The 21,655-nt window shown below is 30.2% G+C and overlaps 1 protein-coding gene across 1 annotated transcript; it reads left to right on the top strand.

Moving 5' to 3' along the window:
* Positions 1-269: 269 nt before the first annotated feature.
* Tpi (triose phosphate isomerase) lies at positions 270-20,615 on the top strand. Its single transcript, XM_035355178.2, has 8 exons — positions 270-428; positions 599-716; positions 2,145-2,268; positions 3,105-3,189; positions 9,236-9,368; positions 14,280-14,365; positions 16,911-16,998; positions 20,335-20,615. Exons 2-8 carry the CDS (start codon positions 605-607, stop codon positions 20,451-20,453), a joined length of 747 nt encoding a protein of 248 aa, XP_035211069.1. The 5' UTR covers positions 270-428; positions 599-604; the 3' UTR covers positions 20,454-20,615.
* The last annotated feature ends 1,040 nt before the right edge of the window (positions 20,616-21,655 follow it).

The following is a 21,655-nucleotide window of genomic DNA, read 5'->3' as shown; positions in this document are numbered from 1 at the left end:
CTAAGCTTTCATTCATAAACTAAAAAAATATTGAATGAAATAAACGCTGTTTCCGTTTGTTTGGCGTTAATTACCACGCCTACAGGGCGATAACTCGCCATTCCAAATGTGACCGCCAAGCAGATGTTTCCTCCAATGAGAGCAGCCCATAGCGAAATTGTCTGTAGGCTTTGTGAATATGCGTGTCTGATGAAGGGTGTGTTTGTGCCTGACCAATGACATTTCTTTCTAAATTTACCTAATCGAAAACTGGCAACGAATTTAAAACTTTCTTTTTCATTTTCGTGTTCCTGTGTCATTGCGCTGACCTTCGCACGTTTTTCGGCTATTAAATCTCCGTCAAAAGGGTGACCGTTCTTATTTCGTGGTTGTTCGCATCGTTTTGACAACTCTTCTCTACTGTGAAAAATACTTTCTAAAAAAATTAAGTATGCAATCTGTCTACACTCTTGTGTTCATATAACGCGAATATATGTATTTATCACCGTAGATATTGATTGCTAATCTTTTATACTGTTTTAATTCTGGTTTTAGTGAATGAGTGTTTTAAAGTCTCTCTATGGTTAATTTTTTCTTTCATTTTATTCTTTCTTATTAGATCAGAATGTCAGACAGGAAATTTTTCGTTGGAGGTAACTGGAAAATGAATGGAAATAAATCTTCTATAGATGGTATTATAAAATTTCTGACTGATGGCCCTTTAGATCCAAATACTGGTAAGTCTGATAACAGGAAAAATTACTAATACAATATTATATACTTCATCCTTGTGCGGCGCATTGCTATTGGAATACAATAATTTATGCTTTAACAGTGTACATTATTTTATAAAATGAGTTATAAAGTTTCATTTAATGTGCAAAATAAAAGATGCTTATTTTACTCCAAGTATCTGTATGACTAAATATTTGTTAAATAGTACCAGTGCTCATAATTTTTTGCCCTTTCACGTTTTTGATCTTCTGGATGTACATAAAGCATCTGATATAATATTTTTATACAAGCTGTAATTCCATAAGAATTTTATGTGTTCTATAGATATTAAAAACGATATGGAGTTAGGTCTTGATTGAAATGAAACGGGACATGTGTTTTAGTAGAAATTTCCAGGAATTCAAAATAATTTTATTAATGCATTTAAAAAATCTAAGTATTCATTTTTTTAATGCATCTTTGCTGTGCAGAATTACTTGTAACCTACTTTGGAATTGCATTTTTCGTTTTCCACCTGTATTTTACTTTCAAATTTTTGTAAATATTCTGATAATATTTCTGAATATAATAATGTTAAATAATAAGTATAATAAACTGGATTGTAATGAAAATACTATGAATATTTTAAAGCTTATGTGAAGCTTATGTGATAGCTGTTTAAATAAACACCTCAACGTGTAGCTGAGTAAAAGCTAATCTTCCACTGAAAATTTTTTCCAAAAAAGTAAAAGCTAATCTTTCACTAAAAATTTCTAGGATTGTACATTTACTAAAATTTTAAAAATAACAATTTGCTGGGTTTAAAATTTCTTCTCCTAAAAGTGAAAGTAAGATTAATAATTTTCAGTTATAATAAACTTTTAATTATGTATTATTTAAAATTAAAAATGCTGCACTGAGATTATACTGCGTAAGTTATATTGGGTTTGGTAATGTTTGAAGTATGTTAGATATAAATGCTTTCTCTGTTAAATTACATGAGCAGTTCATAGAAATTATGAAATATATTTGGACCAAAAAATCATGGAGCCTCTTGGACATATTAACATGTTAAATGCCATATCAATGCCTAGAGTTTAGCAACAGAAATTTATGCCATTGGAAAAGCAGTATGACAGTGTATGCTGCATGATATTGCATCTGACATCGGAAAAGCGTTATGTTAAAATTGCTGGAAAACAGTGCCTTTTGAAAAAGTTAGATTGCTGGAAGAATCAAAAATTCTATTCTAAGAAATGATAGAATGAGGATTATTCTTCTGCCATATTAAAGAATGTATATACTTGTGCAAAAATTGACCAGTTTTCACAATAAGATTTCAGTTGACTGAGCAATGTAAATAAACTTAAGAAATTATTTCTAGAAACTTTCGTAAGAAATATACAGAATGATATTATTATTTGCTAAATATTTATGTATTCATTTTGCAGAAGTAGTCGTGGGATGTCCAACTATTTATATTGATTATGTAGTATCTAAAGTTCCTAAAACGATTGGAGTAGCAGCTCAGAATTGTTATAAAGTTGCTAGTGGTGCTTTTACAGGAGAAATTAGGCAAGTAATCTCTTTCAATCCATAATTAAATACACTCATACTTTGAAATATCATTGTAAAAAGATACATATAAAATTGTTTACGTAATTCCTTGTTACATGTTCATAATTTTTATACTTTCCAGATTATGCATAGTTAAATTTTGAACTATTATTGAAAAGCAGCAAGAATCAGTATAATGTTCATAAACTTGCAGGATTAGTTTCTAAGAAAAATAAGAGCTCCTTCAGTTGCAGAAGTGTAAATGATGAAAGAGGAGCCAGTGCTCAGTTGATTTGTCATTAGCACTTTGGCAGCCAAAGAAGAAGGTTCTATATTTAAACCTTTGAAACTAGTCCTGCAAATTTATGAATATTATGCTGATTCTTGTTACTTTTAACTCCTCCAATAATTGTTATCTGCCCTGTTATTTTAACTCAAATTAAAATTTTCTTCTATGTAGATAAAAACAGTTTTTAAATATTGACATCATCTGCTATCACTCCTGTTACCGCATACATTTTCTTTTCCTTTTTGTATTTGCTTCGTAATTTTATTTTGTTCTGGTGAATTGTGATAGTAATCTTTCCATTGTTCTGCAATAAACAAAATCAGCTCTTTTTTTTTTTTTTTTAAGCAAGACCCCCAGTTATCCTTTTCCTCCTAGTTGGCTGTATTTAAATTAACAACTTTTACAAATAAAATAAAAAGATACTGTTTGTAAGAGGCTTTCACAGAAAATAATATCTCAAAATTTTTTCTTGTATAAATGAACTTTTCATTTTATAAATTTTTGCAGTAATAATGATTTTAGAATAGTTTGATTGCTTATTTAAACATTCTTATATGCTTTCCAGCCCTGCTATGATCAAAGATGTTGGTGCCGAATGGGTCATTTTAGGTCATTCTGAGAGACGAAATGTCTTTGGAGAAACTGATGCTGTAAGTGGGAGGGAAAATTCCATTATTTCTTTGAATTTCATATTCAAATTTTGATATTTTGTTATGTATTTAAAATAAGTTTACATTTAGTATTAAAAACACTTTTAAGTAGTATGTATCCAAAATGTATGTGTATTGATAATTAGTGTGTTTACCAGAATATAAAATTTGCGGGAAATTCTGTTTTGGGTACTTGCATATTAATTTTGGTGCCGTTTTTGGTGATTCTTACAAAAAGGCAAAGGTTACTTATTGGGTGCAAGTTAACGATTTGGAGGATTTAAAAAAAAAGAAAAAAAGCTAAATTATCGATATTTATTGTTAATCAGCAGGCATTATCAATGTATCAAAGGAAAACACACTTTACAAATTTAATTTTTAAATAAGTATTAAAAAATAAAACCTTTGGTAAAATCTATCTGTACTTTTTTTGCTCTTCTGTTACTATGTATACATTCTCTGATTTTTTTTCAAGTGGAAATACTCGTCATGTTTTAACTTAAAAATGTCCGAGAAATGTACAGCCTTGACCTTGCACGCTGGCTATCTAGCAAATGTATCTAAACACTGCACACAAAGTATTCTATCCCACTGCAACTAAACCCATTCCCATGCACTGCTGTAGCCATTTTTCCCTTTTGTACTGTATTCCTGCAGAAATTTTACTACTGTTTCTATGATTGCTGGCAAATTCCACAATATATTTCAAAACTGAGTTTAAATTAAAAAAATATCAGCTTATCTATAAAAATGTTTGGAATTTGCAATACAATCAAAAGTATGCATATGAAAATGGTGATGTTTCTTGACTGAATGATTATAATAAGCATGGTTACTTGAAGAAGGGATCTGCATATAGCTGCTGTAATTTAGCACATTCTGAAAATTTGACAAAATTTACCGAGAGAGTTGCGATAATATGCAAGAACCACTTCATGTTTCTATTGGATTTATTTTCAGAACATTGCCAGAACATCTCTGAAATTTTTATATATTTCAGTGCTATCTATTAATTATTATTTAAGAATACTGTGCTACTAGTAGCAGGACATCTAAGGACTAATTTATTATATAAGAATTCAAGCTAAAAAAAGCAAAGGACAATTGAAGCTAATATAATAATAACAAAATGTAGGTGATTGTTATATCTTTAGAATTTATTCTCTCTTTGGCAATTCTGAAAAGGCAATCTTTCATTCTTGCAAAAAATAAACAGTGTAACGATCTCTAACATTGTCATTGTCTCAGAGTAAAATCAATTATTAAAAATTAAAAAATATGGTACTTTGATGCTTGTCTTCTGTAATGGTTTGTTGAGAAAATGAATGGCATTGGCGCAATTCGGGCTTGAGAAATCTGATTTATTTCCAGATGTTGTAAACATCCATGAAAACGAAATTTACTACTGTAAATGTAAATTATAAATTGTCAGTTCATTCATTATATATATGGCCCACAGGTACTTTTCCGTTTTGCTGGCGCAGGCGATAAATTCTCTAATACAGTCAAAAGTCGTTAATTCGAACACCTATAATCCGGACCTCAAAGCTACAAATTTTCTACGCACGCGTCGCGTTCACGCATGTGCACAGGCATTTACGAGTGCGCGTAAGACTTTTACGGCTGCGAGTATGTTTGTGTGCATGCGCGTTTAATGTGTAACGGATGGTATAAGCTAAGCTAAAATTATCTAATTTAGTTAATGTTGTAGATTGCGTTGTTCCTTAATCTTCGAATTGGATCCGGCTTATTATTTTTTGCAGACTGTTAGAGCAATTTCATAAAAGTAAGCTTGAACTTTCGATTATGTCAAATAGAATTTCCGATATATATTTACTAATATGTAATTTGTATCTACAAAGTGAAAGTATGTTTCGAAATCCGAAATCTGTTTATCAATTTCACGCTGCGGATTGGAAGTTGATCTGTCAGCACTATCCTTATCTTCAGGGCAGATGTTTTTATTTTATTTGGCTTATAATTCCTTACTAAGTGTAGTATTTCAACTCGATGTATTCCGTCTTTGATATGATTTAAATCAAGTTCCTCGTCATTATAATTCGCTTCCGATAGTGAAGAAAGTGACCCAGAGGTTATTGAAAACGCAAACATTTCGATTGACAAATTAGTCGGTATTCTCAACACAGCAATTATAGGACTTGAACAGCAGAACTTTGTAACTAAACAAGAAATTATGTCTGTTTAATAGAATTAAAGAGAAAGTATTATCACATGAAACGAAGCAACTTACATTGAAAGAAATATTTAATAATGTAAACAAATAAATACTAAGCTTTTTCTTTCTGTAAATTTTGATACCCTTTAGATCATAATTGATCTTTATTTCATAAATTACGGGTTCATATTTTTAATTTTGTAATTTCTGCATGCCATCTTACCAGATTTAAACTGATGATCTATAATCCGGAATCGCCGAAGTCCCGACGAGTCCGGATTAACGACTTTTGACTGTAATGGTTACAACTGATGCCAAACAGAATACCTTCACTGTTAACCTTTTATACCTCATTTTCAAAACAAGTGAAAGCCATTTCTTATCAGATTAATTGGTTCTTTCAATACTGGCATACAATTGCATATAATTTTCACCAGATAGTACAATTTTATGCCCTAAGGCCATTTGCGGTAATTAAGTCAATTAGAATGCAATTGCACTGCTCGCCCGAAGGCGAAAATATAGAAAAGGCAAAGTCAAGGGTTAAATTCATCAATTCTAATGAGAATACACTAGCAAAGTAAAGTACTGCGGTTTTACATAATTTCTGAGTATGCTATTTGTATGAATTGAAATAATTCTTGCATTTAAACTTCTATTTACAAATTAAGATTTAACTTGAAATTAGCATAGGTAGGTAACTCAGGGAATTAGATTTTTGTAGCATAGTTTACGTGAGATGAGAGGAGGTTACGTGATATGAACCGGTGAATCAACTTATTGAACCATGAAAGCATAATTAATTCTTGATATCTTTTTACAAATTTATTGTCTCTATGTAGTGGCTTTTCACAAAATTTTAAATGATATTAAAATGTTCATTCTTTCAAATTAAAAAATTCCTAGAACTAACATTTTTTTATTTTTTATGTGTATACTGTATGTTGTCGCCAATAAAGTCTGCTTGGCGAGATTTGCGCCGGCAAAACGGAAAAGTACCGGCCCACATTATTTAACATACATGTGTAGAAGGAATTTAACATAAATTTGTATTTATGGTATTTAATACAATTTTGTCAGCAGTTTATTAAAAATAACATAATTCAACATAGCTTATTAATATATGCATTAATTACCAGATTTGATATAATTATGTAAACCATTTGTTTAAAGTAATAGAATAATTCAACAGAATTTATTTAATATGTACATTATCATATTTAATATGAAATGTAAGCAATTTATTTACAATAACAAACATATAGGAAAATTATTAAACATATCATATAATTCTATTTATTATTTAATTTAATACAATTTATATAGCAATTTATTAAAAAAATACTTAAAAATCCTGGAAAATTCATTTTCTATAGACTGGTAGCCACAATTCAGCAGCTGCTGCTAATAATGGCTCGGACATCACATCAACTATAGCTTTTTTCCCATTGATAGAAGATTGAAAATAAGCATTATGAGTATTTTAGAAAGGAAAACCACTATATTTTTCAATACAGCAGTATCAATACTATTAAGTTTGTTAACCGTTTTTACTCTCATATACACAAATGGGTAACGGTTCGTTTCTCCCATAGACCCAGACAGATCAGTAATAAGCATGATTGCTTAGATATTTCTCGCCTATGTATAAATGTGCCAGATTTGCCTTCTCCTCAAGGCTGCTACAGTTCTCGCATGTTCGTTTCTCGCATTGGCCCAGACAGATCAGTAATAAGCATGGTTGCTTGATATTTCTCGCCTATGTATAAATGTGCCAGATTTGCCTTCTCCTCAAGGCTGCTACAGAAGATGAGTACCAAAATATCATCACAATCAATGCTTCCTCTTAGTAGTGTTGATAATTGTGGTATAATTTAATTTATAAATTATATGTAGTAAAGCATGAAAAGTAAGCAAAAGTTAAAATAGTAGGTTTTATCTAACACTATGTTTATAGTTTACTTTCTCCTATGTATGTTGAATATAGAGGATTTTGATATTTTAGTGTAATACTCTGTAAATGCTAGACTACTAAAAAAAGCTGCATCTCAACTGTGCAATTTAAGAGATTAGAAAGTGATAATACAAGGATCAGTCAAAAAGTTGGTTTCATTACTTAAGAAAACAAAGCAGGATAAAAATTTTACAATAACTTTATTTGTATATTAAAGTTACATTCAAAAGTTACTTTTCAATGTAATGACTTCTGTTATTTAAGCATTTGTCGAGGCATGTGATACAAATTTTTCAATGCCTTCTGCAAAGACATCTTGTCCAATGCCTGATAACCATTTTTGGGTTGCAACTTTCACCTTGTCATCCAAGTTGTATTGTTGCTTTGAAAGTTTAGCTTTTATGGGACCAAAAACCTGGAAGTCACATGGTGCAAGCTGTGGGCTATAAGGTGGCTGATCGCACACTTCCAACCTAAACATTTTCAGAAAGTTTTCATTTGTTTTGCCTCATGCAGTCTTGCATTGTCATGCAGGAGCACAATGCCTTTGACAGTTTACCTGGCTGTCAATTTTTAAGTGATTGTTGCAATTGTTTTAGTGTTTCACAGTAAGAAGATGCGTTAATTGTGGCACACTTTGGCATAAACTCTGTGTGGACCAGACCTCCTCTGTCGAAAAACAGCATCAGCATCACCTTTCGTGCAGATGGAACAGTTTGCCACTTTTTCTGAGTCCCGGAAGTGGAATGTTTCCTCTTGAGGAAGCTGCATTTTGTTTCAAACCTCATTTCCTTCCTTTTGTTAACGTTGCAGAAATTTCAAAGCACTTTCAAAACGCTTCTGTTTATGTTCCTCCGTCAGTAGATGAGACACCCATTGAGTACAAACTTTATGAAACTGAAGCTGATTGGTAATAATTTTATTCACACTTCCATGAGAAATATCCAGTTCATTAGAGGTTTTGTCAATTGTTACGTGTCTGTTTGCAAGAATGTATTCATTCACACGAGTAACAATTTCAGAATTTATGGCAGTTGGTCTTCCCTTGCATTCAGCGTCATAAATATTGGTTCATCCGTTCTCAAACATATCGTAACACTTTGTGATAGCTTTACATGACATTGCATTTTCACCATAACCAGGGGCGTAGCTAGGGCGCGAAATCTTCAGTTGTCCCTGGGCGCTGAAAACCCTAGCTACGACTCTGACCATAACCTTCATTCAACTGCTGATAAATTTTACAGCAGTTATACCTTTTTGTTCACAAAAATGAATCACTGCATGCATTTCCAATTTAGATGCCACTTGCAGCTGTTCAGACATGTTTGTGACTGATTATCAAACTAAAATTGCCTCATGAAAGCTGCTATATCACACGATACAGCTAAATGTCTGAAGTGTTGCCACATAGTTTCATCAAAATAGCCTTTGACAGAAAATTTTTACAAAGGGGTGAAATTAACTTTCTGACTGACCTAAATAAAGTGCGATTTTTCATTAATGATGGAATAAGCATTGAAACGTTGGCCTAATTAGGCTAAATTTGTCATGTTAAGGCAATGTTTGGATTTTTACCAAACATTGCCTTAACAAAACAATCCAAACATTGCCTTTAACTTAATGTCTTTCCCTATTTCCCAAGTCGAGTGCCCTGCCTGGTTTTAACTTGAAGTTGTGTGATTATATTAACTGTACAAAGATGCTACCTGTTTGCTTTGCTAGGGTTGTATTGAAATTCGTTTTCTAGAACCTATTTATTGTAGTGTGTTTGCCTTTTTTAAACTTTTACTTTCAACTACTGCATGATCCAAATCTAAACTTGGTCATGTATGCATATAATATGTATAATTTGTTATAGATAGAAGAATTTTTAAATGTGCCTCTTAATCTTAATTTCTTTTTTTATTGTTTTTTAGTTAATAGCAGACAAAGTGGCTCATGCATTATCTGAAGGTATAAAAGTTATTGCTTGTGTTGGAGAACTTCTAGAAGAACGAGAATCTGGTAAAACTCAAGAAGTAGTATTTCGCCAAACGAAAGCAATTGCAGGTTAGCTGGTAATGATATCTAATAATTTTTCATTATGTTATTTTTATCTCGTGTCAACCTTATAGAGTAGGTTAAAGTTTCCATATGTAGGCAACTATGACTGTAAATAAAAGTTTAATTTCTCACACAAAATCCTTTGTGAAGAAAACGAAAATTAGTAAATTGGTTCAATACAGTTGCAGATATTATTTATCAACATTATAAAGGAAACATATCAGGATAATTTAATAATAAATTTAAAGAAGCAAAAAATGCTGCTAATAAGGAACAAAAAAAAGTTTCTGTATGGTATTTACCAGAGGCCTAGCTAGGGTTTTCAACGCCCGAGGACAACTGAAGAATTTCCAGCCCTTTCTGTGTGTCAAAAATCGAAAACATTTGATTTCAAAATTTCGTAACATCAATTTTGCACCCCATGGATGCTGCCCCCAGAGACAGGTGTCCCCCCTTGTCCCACCCTAGCTATGCCACTGGTATTTACATAGTTTTTAAGACAGCTTTTTCATGTTAAGTTATATTTAATGGCCGATAGGCCCTCTTTTCGGCCTTTATTATTTCTGTTAAACATTGTGGCATGACTCCCACTAGTTTTTTTGTTATTTCATATGAAATGTTGCTTTAAATGTCCTGAATGACACTATTTAGATCAGCCCTTGTTCTTAACATCAATCGTAACATCAAAGTCAAAAGTCATTAATCCGGACTCGTCGGGACTTCGGCAATTGCGGATTATAGATCATCAGTTTAAATCTTGTAAGATGGCATGCAGAAATTATAAAATTAAAAATATGAAACCGTAATTTCTGAAATAAAGAACAATTATGATCTAAATGTTATCAAAATTTACAAAAAAAAAAAAAAAAAAAAGCTTAATATTTATTTGTTTACTTTATTAAACATTTCTTTCAATGTAAGTTGTTTAAGTTGCTTCGTTTTATGTGATAATACTTTCTCTTTAATTCTATAAACAGACATAATTTCTTGTTCAGTTACAAAGTTCCGCTGTTCAAGTTCCGTTAATTGCTGTGCCGAGAATACCGACTAACTTGTCAATCGAAATTTTTTCGCTTTCACTAACCTCTCTGTCACATTCTTCATGTCTTTATCCATTTTTTGCAGCATTTTCACTTTTTGTTTGTTGGACATCGAAACATACTTTTGTTTTGTAGATCTTTTGGAAGTTCCAGCATCGGAAATTCTATTTGACATAATCGAAAGTTCAAGTTTACTTTTATAAAATTGCTCTTACAGTCTGCAAAAAATAATAAGCGGGATCCAATTCGAAGATTAAAGAACAACGCAATCATTAACATTAACTGAAATAGATAATTAGATAATTTTAGCTTACACCGTCCGTTATACATTAAATGCACAGGCAAAAACGTATTCTGCACTTGCGCACACGCATATGCACAGTAGTCAAGGTCTTACGCGCACGCGTAAAACGCCTGTGCGCATGTGCCAATGCGGCGCATGCGCATAAAGTTTTTAGCTTTGAGGTCCGGATTATAGATCATTCTGGATTATGGGTGTCCGAATTAACGACTTTTGACTGTATCATTTTTTGAGTTCACGACTGATTTCTTTCTATAAATGTTTGATGAGGTTTAAATTAATTGAGAGACTGGGGTGGGTTATGAAGCTGCTGTTTAATATGACAAGATTACCATTCTTGTTAAATCTTGAAAGGTGTGTTTAGAATCATCCTCCTGGAAAATAAATGTAGTTCCAAGGGATAATGTTTCTGCACTAGTTAAGACATTTTGGTGTAGCATGTCAAGATACAGGTACTATCTGTAGTTTCTTCTATAAAATATAAATTGTCAATACCTACAGCACTCATGCACCCCAAACCATGATGTCTCCATGTTATTATGTGTTAGATGTTATATTTACTATAGTAATATACTGTCTCCTGCCATCTGTTGATTTGATTTTCTCCAGATCATAACTTGACCTTCTGATCAAAGGATGTTAAATTTTGATTTATCAATAAAAAGGACCAATTCATTGAAAAATAAAAGCTAACTTGCATGTTCCTTTGGGAACTCGAGGTGCTCTTTTCTGTTACAGAGACTTATAAATAGCTCCTTAGGGGTCACTTGTCTGTTGTGCCCTGCTTTTTTAATGACATTTTCCACCATTTAAGATGTCAGTTTGATTTATAATTAGTCTTTAGGCAGCTGCAACTTAACATGCATTTATTCATCAATTATCTTTAACCTTACACGTGACATTTCCTTTGTATAAGTGGCTTAGCTTCAGAGGTTTTCCAGATCAGTCTCTGTCCTTAAAAGTTTGATGCTCACTGTAACCTTCAATATAATATTGTTCCATAGACTTTGATTTATTAATGATGTCACCATTTTTTTTCATAGACAATCCATAGTTTTGTAACTGAATCACCAACTTAGAACTAGCTTTAGGAACTTCCATTTTAAGACTATGACCTGCAAGGTAGCTGTTGGTACCATGTCTTTGCAATGCTTACATATGATCAAGTTTTAAAAATTTACTGCAGTTCAGTAAGATTAATTAGCTTTTGAAGATTGTCAGGATTAATTAGCATATTGGTTAAAGAAAAGTTTTTTGTATGACACTTTTCAATATCTCTTATATATTTTATAGTATGTACTGGCTGCGTTTTGTAAAAATAGACATTTATTATAAACTCATTTTAAAGACTCAAGCATATTTCAATAGCTACTGCAATTATGAAACAAAAATTATGCCAATATATTAGAAGTTATACTAATATACTTTGATTTTCATACAAGAATCTTTTTTTTAAACTATGGTGTACATAGGTAAGGTAGGTAATGTTTTTGGTCCTAAAATTCAGTAGAGTTTTCAGTGAATAAACACAAATTAGGGTCCCCATAACGTCCTCTTACTATTTTAACAATGATGTCTGTCTATGTGAATGTATGCAAGTGATGTTTGTGTTTCCTACTCAATGATTCTTAAATGAAACTTCCAAAAATTTATGTTGTCTGTATTTGAGCTTTCTATATTTGCATAAAGAGTTGATTAGGTTTTTGACTAATTTGAGAAACCAGAAATGGTACTTTACTTGAAACCCATAATAGTTTTTAATGAAAAACTATTTTAAAATGTAATTCAGAACTTTTCAATTTTAATATTTAAGACTTTTATGTGAATAGAAACAACATATTAGATTTTAATTAAAATTGAACAACAGAAGTAATACTTTACTTAAAGCTCTGAACAGACTGGTGAAAACATGTATTTTGAGATAGTCTAAAACTTCTAAGATTTGGTACTTAAAATAGGTATGTTATTGAAGATATGCATTTACTGTATTCTTGGAGTTACACTAAATACAAGAAGAATAGGCTGATTATGAAGAAAAAGCAATGAAGCAATTAAATGCATTATCCTCAATCCTCATGTGTTCATTTCACTTTTGCATTGAATCACTTTTCAAGTAAACAGATGCTGCATCCAAATGTTGTTATGTATTATAAAAAAAATAATGTATTAAGTATAAATAACATACCAAATACAAGGTGAAATGTAGGGCAGCACTTAACCTTCAGCCAGGAATTTTAAAGATATGCTGCTTTTTAAATTTTTATGACTTGTAAGTCATTGATTTGTGAATCTGAAATGCCTTATGACCAGACGATATGCACAATCGGTATGATATTTTCGAATTGAAGTAAGAGCACGTATTGTTATCATTATCTATTATATTAGAGGATAGAATAATAAAAAGTAAGTAGTGGTTCATAAAATTTATAAACAAAATTTTTTTTCCTACAAATGTGAAAGTGATAGTTTACTTAAAGCTCATTGTTACACTGCCAATTCCATGTTTTAACATAGAATTGCCCCAAGGTCATGTGATGGCCCTATTAGATTTTTTGTAATTATTACAGTCCTGTCTATAAAATCTTAATTGCTTTTTTACATGGGCATTTTTCCTTTGCTTTTTCACAGGGTTTTATGTTAGCTTGGATTTTCTGTCAACTAATCTGAGTGTGATCTTCAAATTAACTTTTGACTGCATTCTATTGATGAGGAGTTCTTAAAATTTTTCTTATGTTGACATTTGGATGAGTATATAGTATTCTTTAGAAGACTTTCCAAAATTTAACTTTTTTATTTTTACCGTTGAAATTTTCACACATAGCATGCTTTATCAATAAAGCTAACAATTCCAGAACTTTATTTAATCATCAGATAGACTGAAAAATGATTCAAATGAAGCTTTTTTTGGAATCTCGTATAGTTCATCTAACTCTAGCAGTTTTTCAGAATCATTTGAATTTTTAACTGTTGTGTGGTTGCAATAAATAAAATCAAGAGATTAATTTTTGTTGTTGTTAGTAGCACTAGGATTTTAAATGATGATAAACTAAAGGTTTTAATTTATGATTTGTAAAGTAAAAACATAGTTTCATGACTTGAATTGATCTTGCATCATCAAATGAGGAGACTCTGAAGTAAATATTTCATTGTTCTACTGATTAGAAGCAAATGTTAAGCTTTGAAAAGTTAATATCAAGCTGAACTTGAAATGCAATAACATTATACAAATCTTCATTATAATAGCAAATAATTTAAATGCTAATGATTTTTTCTTAAATGATAATGAGTACATGATTTTTATATCTTAAATCTTGCTTAATAGCAAAACTAAATTTTTACATTAATGCTTAACTGTGCACTAAGAATATTTCATGGAATGTTTTTTTAAAATTCTTTACCATTGATTGTTAAAATTTAGTAAAAATGAACCCTTCATATTAAAAATACCTATGTATTAGTGTATGATTTGCATTTTTAATTAATATTTGAAGCTTGTCTTTTGTATGATACTGTTGATGTTTTGATTTAAATGTATTTTAATTTTGATATTTATTTTGCTAATTATTATACTTCTAGATAAAGTGTCTGATTGGAAAAAAGTAGTAATCGCTTATGAACCAGTATGGGCTATAGGAACAGGAAAAACAGCTAGTCCTGAACAAGTATGATTTTAAATATTAATCCTTTCCATAAAGAATTTAATTTTGTTTAATAAGGAACTTTGGAAAGGGATAAAAACTGCAATCTGAAAACAATGTTTAAGTTACATGCAGAAAAAATTATTATTCATGCTGATAGATTTAATGGGAAAATGTACATAAAATTTTCCAGTTTTTAATAAAATATTAAAGCACAATTTGCAATACTTGCAAGATTGGCCTACATTTTTGTTTTGTTTTATTGGGCATCATGTGAAGTAGTATATTAATTAAATCCTTAATTTTTTAAGATTGTGAAATTAATGAGTTAAATGCTATAATAAGATTGTATATCTATAATGCTTATTGCTACTCATTTTTTATTCAAATGATGGGACACTTCCAGGAAGGCATTTATTAGGTTGAATCCATGTGCCATTTAGCAACCTCATCATCGAGAGCATTGCCCAGCATGTGTCCAGAAGACAAGCCAGTATTGAACTTGTAGGGAAAAAGACACATACATACAACAGCCAGGTCTTATACAGGAGTCAAACCCATACTGTTAGTTTTCAAATTAGCAGTTAGCCTTTTCTAAACACTCTATTAAAGTAGCTTTCTTTCATAATTACAGAGTTGTCTTAAGAGAATCAGGCTGTAGTTTTTTGGGGGCCAGCTTTCTTAATAATAAAATAACATTAAAATTTGACAAATTTGATACATCATGTAATTTTTATTTCTCAACACAATTTTTTGGGGGAATTTTCTTTGCTGAAAATTCAGTATTTTCCCACTAAATTAAGTATGCCATTTAACAGTATGTGGAAGTATTATGTGCATTATGCAATAACTACAGTGTCCTGTAATAGACATATTTTGTAAAACATAATTTGTTGTGCAACAGGAAGATACAATAAAAGTTAATAAAATGATGTAAGAAAAAATATGAATTTTATTAGGAATATTGTAGGATCTCCCAAGGTGAATCCTGTATGAATATTTCTGCCCTGCTGGTGTCTAGCTGTTGGAATGATATTAATAGTTTAACTAAGCTTGTAAATTTTTTTTGTTAATTTATGTGTATCTGAAAGAAAAGACCTATTTTGACACACTTGCTTTCTGATAGGAATTTCACATATAATCATAATTAATTGTATCATTAATACATGCTTGTAACCATGATTTTTCTTTATTGCTGTTTTAACTTCACATGTATTTTTGGCATTTTACCCTAATTTAGAAGATAGAGGCATATTTCATGACTTGAATCCTCAAGTTAAGCACCTATAAAATCTTTCAATAGATTTTCTTGCAAGAGTGATTTTGAAACTTGTGGCTAGTCATGTGAGATTAGTGTATCTTAAATGTTCAAGAGGTGATGACTCTGTCTGTGATTATTAGGTATTTTCTTGTACAAGTATATAAAAGTTATAATGCTATGACATTAAACAACATTAAGTGTTTTGTAAATGGTGAATGGAGTAGCAGCTAAAAAGAGGCATAATTAATCTGAGCATGGGCTTTGTAAAAACTTGATTTGGAAGTTATGATGGTGTGGTTTGGTTTGGTTTATTAGATTATGGCAAAGCACTCGAGGGCTACCTGCCTTAAGGCAGGGATGCCTTTGTGGAGGACTTTTAAGGGAAACTGGCTCGTATACACGTTACACATGGGGAAAACCACGAAAAAACCCATGCAGCCAGCCCGTTTGCAGGATTCGAACCTCGGACCGAACTACGAGTGTTCAGGTAATGACGTTCCCGCTCAGCCACTAGTGGGCTGTAAGTTATGAATGGTGGTTTCAAGCTTTTACACTGTAAAATACAATTTGTCATATGCTTCTTCAACTTAAATTAATTGCATCAGTAAGTTAAAAAAAGCATATAGATCTCATTTCTTAACTATAGTATTTTCAACACCATGCACAAGTGAGTGAGTTAGAGGAAAGTTATTATTTTTAGTTAAAAGGGAGAGTTTTTATCAGTCGATTAAAGGTCTTCTGTATCATAGTTACCAGTTGGAGTTTGATAGCATTTTGCAGCAAGTATAACTTTATACCACTAGTTAAATAAATAAAGTACATTTCTAATACCACATATGCAAATTGCAAAATATCATTAATAGTTTCTGTGCACATTATCATTTGCATCAAAAATTAAATCTGAAGATAATGATGAAATTTTGTTGTATTGTAGATTGCAGTGATTGCAGTATTCTCTGTATATTTCTTTTAACATTTTATTTAAATAGAAAACTTCTTTTTCAGTTGGTAATGTACATTTTAAATTTTGGTAATACCATATTTATACCATTTTGCATATGAAAAGGAATTGCAGAAACAAGTGTCAGAATTTTGAATTTTTTTCCCTGAATCCTTTTAAAATTTTATTTAACAGTCAGCACATACTTTTATCATTTAGCAATAGTTCACATTATTTTTATTTATTTAAGTGGTAAAATCCGTTTTGTGAGGCTGTGTTAATTTATTTTTTCATTCATTTATTATTCAAAGTTCCCGCATTGTAATCACTGATTTATTTTTTACTTATCATATCAATATTTTTTGCAGGCCCAAGAAGTTCATGAACAACTGAGAAAGTGGCTGAAGGAAAATGTGTCTGCTGATGTTGCAGCTACTACTAGAATTATTTATGGAGGTGAGTTTTCAATGCAAAAACAAAACAAAGAAATTAAAATACAAAGTTTTTATACAGCAAATATTATATTTTATTATACAGTAAATATCTGAAATTTAAAGAAGTGATTTTGTATATTAAACTTCTTAGCTCAGTTGGTATTTTTATAGATAGAAACATGGGAACAGAGATTTGAGGTAAAAAATTATCAGCACATTGAACAATTAAGTTTTTAAAATTTTCTTATTAGAGAAATAGTGTGTTGTCAAAGTACAGTGTGCTTACTACTTATAATTTCATTACTGAGGGAGAAGAAAATGCTAAGAATTAATCATATAATTTTAAATATCTGTTATTCCCTTTAGCACAAAATAATTTAAGTCGGTGATCAAAATAACACTGGTAGGAAGTGGAAGTCAAAATATGTAATGAAAATGCAAACATTGTTTGAACTTAAATTAAAAATTATTTTATTATATATGCTTTTCTTTTAGCTTAACTAAGAAAACAAATTCTAGCTGTGAAGAGTTTCTTTGAAATTCGTGTTTCATTTAATTAGTTTTAATAAGAACAAGTAAATTTTAATTTCTGTGCAACTTTTTAAAATTTTATTATTACGTACAAAAGTAAAATATATCTGTATATATATATATGTTACTTAGTACTTACTGGGCAGAGTCCTAGTGTTTTGGCCATAGAAATAGAGAGCGGTCAGAAAGGGCCCTTCCACCCATTTCATATTTTATTAACCCCTTGGCTTACACGATATCTGCCAATTGTGCGAGCTGTAGTAAACAAGAAAGTCGTTCGTGCACCGTGCCATTCACTATTCAGCCGTGTACCCGAACTGCCGCAAAATGTATACTTTTCATGACATATATATTTCAGTGTAACAAAAGGAATTGTGAAATGATAAACAATGTTTAGGTACAAATATTAATTTTAAGACGTCTAGGGTGTAATCATAATCAATTGATCAGTTGACAAAAATAATTGCATGATGGGAATAAGTTTTTTAATACTTTAAACGAAATTATATTTGAAATGTGTGAATGTAATGAAGCTTTAAAGGGAACTAAAGTAAGAGATCATCCAGTTTCATCAGAAAGAACTGAAAAAAAAAAAAAAAAAAAAAAAAAAAAAAAAAATGACATTACAATCAAAGGGAAAATATTCGATGTAGAATAACTCCAATCACTTGTTCTAATAATAATACGCGACATTTTATGCACAAATTCCTCACCAGTGGCTTTGTTTATGACACAAATTCTTTACCACGAGTCAGACTCATGGTAAGGAATTTGGGCCAAAGGGTTAAAAATAAAAAATCCATTTGTGCATTTAAATGAATTATTACTTTATAGAACAAAGCTTATTTCTTATCTATCTAAAATATATTGGTCTCAGAAACATGAATTAGTACCAGTGTTGGTTGTCGGAATATATTGAAGCTGGCTATTGGATGCTATAGAAGAATCGGAAAATTTGCCTGACTAGAAAGACCAAGGGGTCATTTTTTTCTTATTATATAAAAAGAATATTTTTATTTGAATCTTGTCATTTCCTATTGAAGTAAATAATTTTTTTACATTAATTTCATATGTCTTTGTCAGTAAATTTCAATGATGAGAAATCAGATAATTTAAAAAATAGTAGTGAGTACCCTGATATTTTCATATTCTTTCTTATACAACAGTTAAAAAGTGCAGCCTTTCTTTCAGTTTTCATAAAATATGCTACTTCAACAGATTTCATGTCTGTTACAGTATGTACTCAACATTTACATTTCACTTCAGAATGAAAACTGCAACATATTTCAGCATGCATAATTTATTTGACAAAAAATTTATTATTTCAAGATTCTTTTGGCATTCAGTAAAATGCCATCTGTTTTTACAAATAAATATTTGCTTATCTGTCATGAGATCAAAATTTAGAATGTAGGCAGATTTTTTTTTTTTTTTTTTTTTTTTTTTTTTTTGATACATGCATTTTGAGACATCTTTAGATCTCATGTGCTTGATAAAGACTTTGATTTCCTTTCTACTTATAACTTTGCGATAAATGGTTGGATCTTATTTGCTATTGTATTTTTTTAATTGCTAAAGCAACATGAATGATTTGGAGACCTAAAAATTTGCCTAGGTAGTTAGTATTGCTCATGTCTGTGGGTCATTATGTTTTCCATGAATTTCAGTGTTATTTCTGAATAGATCTCAATATCAGTTCAATAATATAACAGAAACTTCTATCATGTAAATAAAATATGATATAGAACATAGAGCATCCCACAAAATTTGGAAAAAAGCATCTCTTGGCAAAATATGGAAAAATCAAACAACAGTCATGATTGACAACTTGCTTATAGACTGTTGATAATTTTCTAAAATAGGTTATGAAATTCATTCAGTCATGAAGACTATTTTTAGTCTTTGTGGCCTTATAATAGACTATTCATAAGAAATTATAAAATTAAAAGATCTTTATTTCATTATAATACCAACATGAAACCAGGAAATATTATACTCAGACAGATTGCCAAAAATTAAACACTAAAAATACCACTTGGTATATTGCCAAAATCATTCAACAAAATAGCATATGCTAGTAATGCAAAAGACGACCATTGCAATGAATATGCAGTGGCACTTTTTGTTACATATCCAACATAGCAGTCTATACAATGACCAGAAATGTGTTTTAATAAATACTCTAATAAGCATTGTAAAGTAATGAGTTATTGAACTGTACACATAGGCTACATATCTTTTATATAACACTGTTGAATTTTTTCTTATTTTCAGCATTATTTTTTTATACTGATGTAGTAATTCTAGGTATGAATATATGTAGTGAGTGTCGATAATCTTGTTTTAGGTACTTTTGACAGATTGAAAGTTTTATAAAAATAAATTTTGTCTTTCTTTATTATGCATCATAGTAAATATAGATGGTTAGATCTAGGTTTCTTAAAATTATAATACTAATACACGATTTATATTAATATAATCATATGTTATAATTTTTTATTATGTCACAATTATATTTCTTTTTAATGTATTATAATAAACATAGATTGTGAAGTCTTTGTTATTATATTAAATTATGAAAACATAATTTATTAAAATAATTTTTGCTTTTTCATGTAATATATTATAAAGAAATAAACTCTTAGGTACTGTACTGTTTAATGATAAATTTGATGCACTCTGTTAAGAAATCTCCTTTTGCTCTCTAAAAGAACTGAAGTCGTATCTAATCTAAACATAGCTGTTTTTACTCTAAATTTTAAAATTCTGTTTACAAAATAAGCTGGCTGGTTTAGAATAATTTTTCATACTTTGTATTGGGTTTCAGGTTCTGTTACAGCTGGCAGTTGTAAAGAATTAGCAAAAAAGCCTGATGTTGATGGATTTCTTGTTGGTGGTGCTTCTTTGAAACCAGACTTCGTTCAGATTATTAATGCCAAACAATAAAATTGTGCATTCCCATTCTGACTTCAACCTTCCTTTCTGTGCCCTGTATTTCCAAAAATATGAAACCTCATATTCCAAAGACTTGTTTTTAAATTATTCTGTATAAAAATTGTATAAATTTTTTTTGAAGAACCCAATTAAAAATATTTTCTTTGCCATTGCTTCAGGCCTTATTGTTATTATTTTTTTATTTAGTACTTTTTTATTTATTATTAGGAAAAATTTTAACTATTTTACAGTTTTAGATAATATCGGATATAATGCGTAACTTTTATAGATTTTTTGTAAATTCTGGTATTGCATTAAATATATGGGGGGGGGGAAGTTACCTAAAATGTCTACACAATTTCAGGCTGTAATTTATGGTTTTTTTTATTTAGCTTGTATTTTTTGTAACTCGTTTTAAGTATGCTACTTCTGTTATAAATCATACATATTATGTGTGTTTTTCATTTATTTACTCAGTTCAGTTTGAAAATAGTTATACAGCTCAGTTCATTTTGTACACAGTTCAGTTTGAAAAATCTATGAAATTTGTAGAATTTTTTTTATTATGAAGATTTTTTTGTATATATATAAAAAGAAGATAACTTGAAATAGCAGTTTTTTTTTTCTTGCATATGGTATGATAAAAGTGTTTATATTAAATGCATTAAAAGTACTTAGTCTAGTAAGTGTTTTTGCCTTCAGAATAGTCATCTTCCAAGGACAAGCTGTTAATCTATTGTGCAGCCTTTGGATGTTTCTGAAAGTATAACTCATTTTTTGAAATAGTGATTATCCATCTTAGTGTGTTCTATTGTAGTTTCAAGCTATCAAATCTATTCCTCTTTTGTATGTTGAATTCAGAGAAAGCTAGTTTAGAAAATTAGTTACATGTAAAAAAAGTGACATGAGCCATAAAATCAGTTTATAAGTTAAAATTCAGTTGAATGCAAGGATTTTTTGATTTAATGAGCAAAACTTAACTCACTTGTGGAGGAAAATAATAAATCCCAATTACTTGCTTAATAAAAAATTTTAAATAGATTTTTTATTAAGCTACAGATTTGGTAATGAATGTTGTTTTCACATTGTTGAAAGTATTTAATAGCTGAAATGATTTTTTTTAGTTGCTTTGTTTGCAGAAGTCTTGGTTCAGGTTTGTACTTGGCATCTATATTAGTTAATTCTTTGAGTATCTCCATGAATTTTGTTTGTGA

This window comes from Stegodyphus dumicola, chromosome 3, assembly GCF_044657685.1.
Source record: "Stegodyphus dumicola isolate Sdum_Otavi_A_Nest chromosome 3, ASM4465768v1".
Classification (NCBI taxonomy): domain Eukaryota; kingdom Metazoa; phylum Arthropoda; class Arachnida; order Araneae; family Eresidae; genus Stegodyphus; species Stegodyphus dumicola.
The sequence above is the reverse complement of the archived record's forward strand: the minus strand, read 5'-3'. Positions and strand labels throughout refer to the sequence as shown.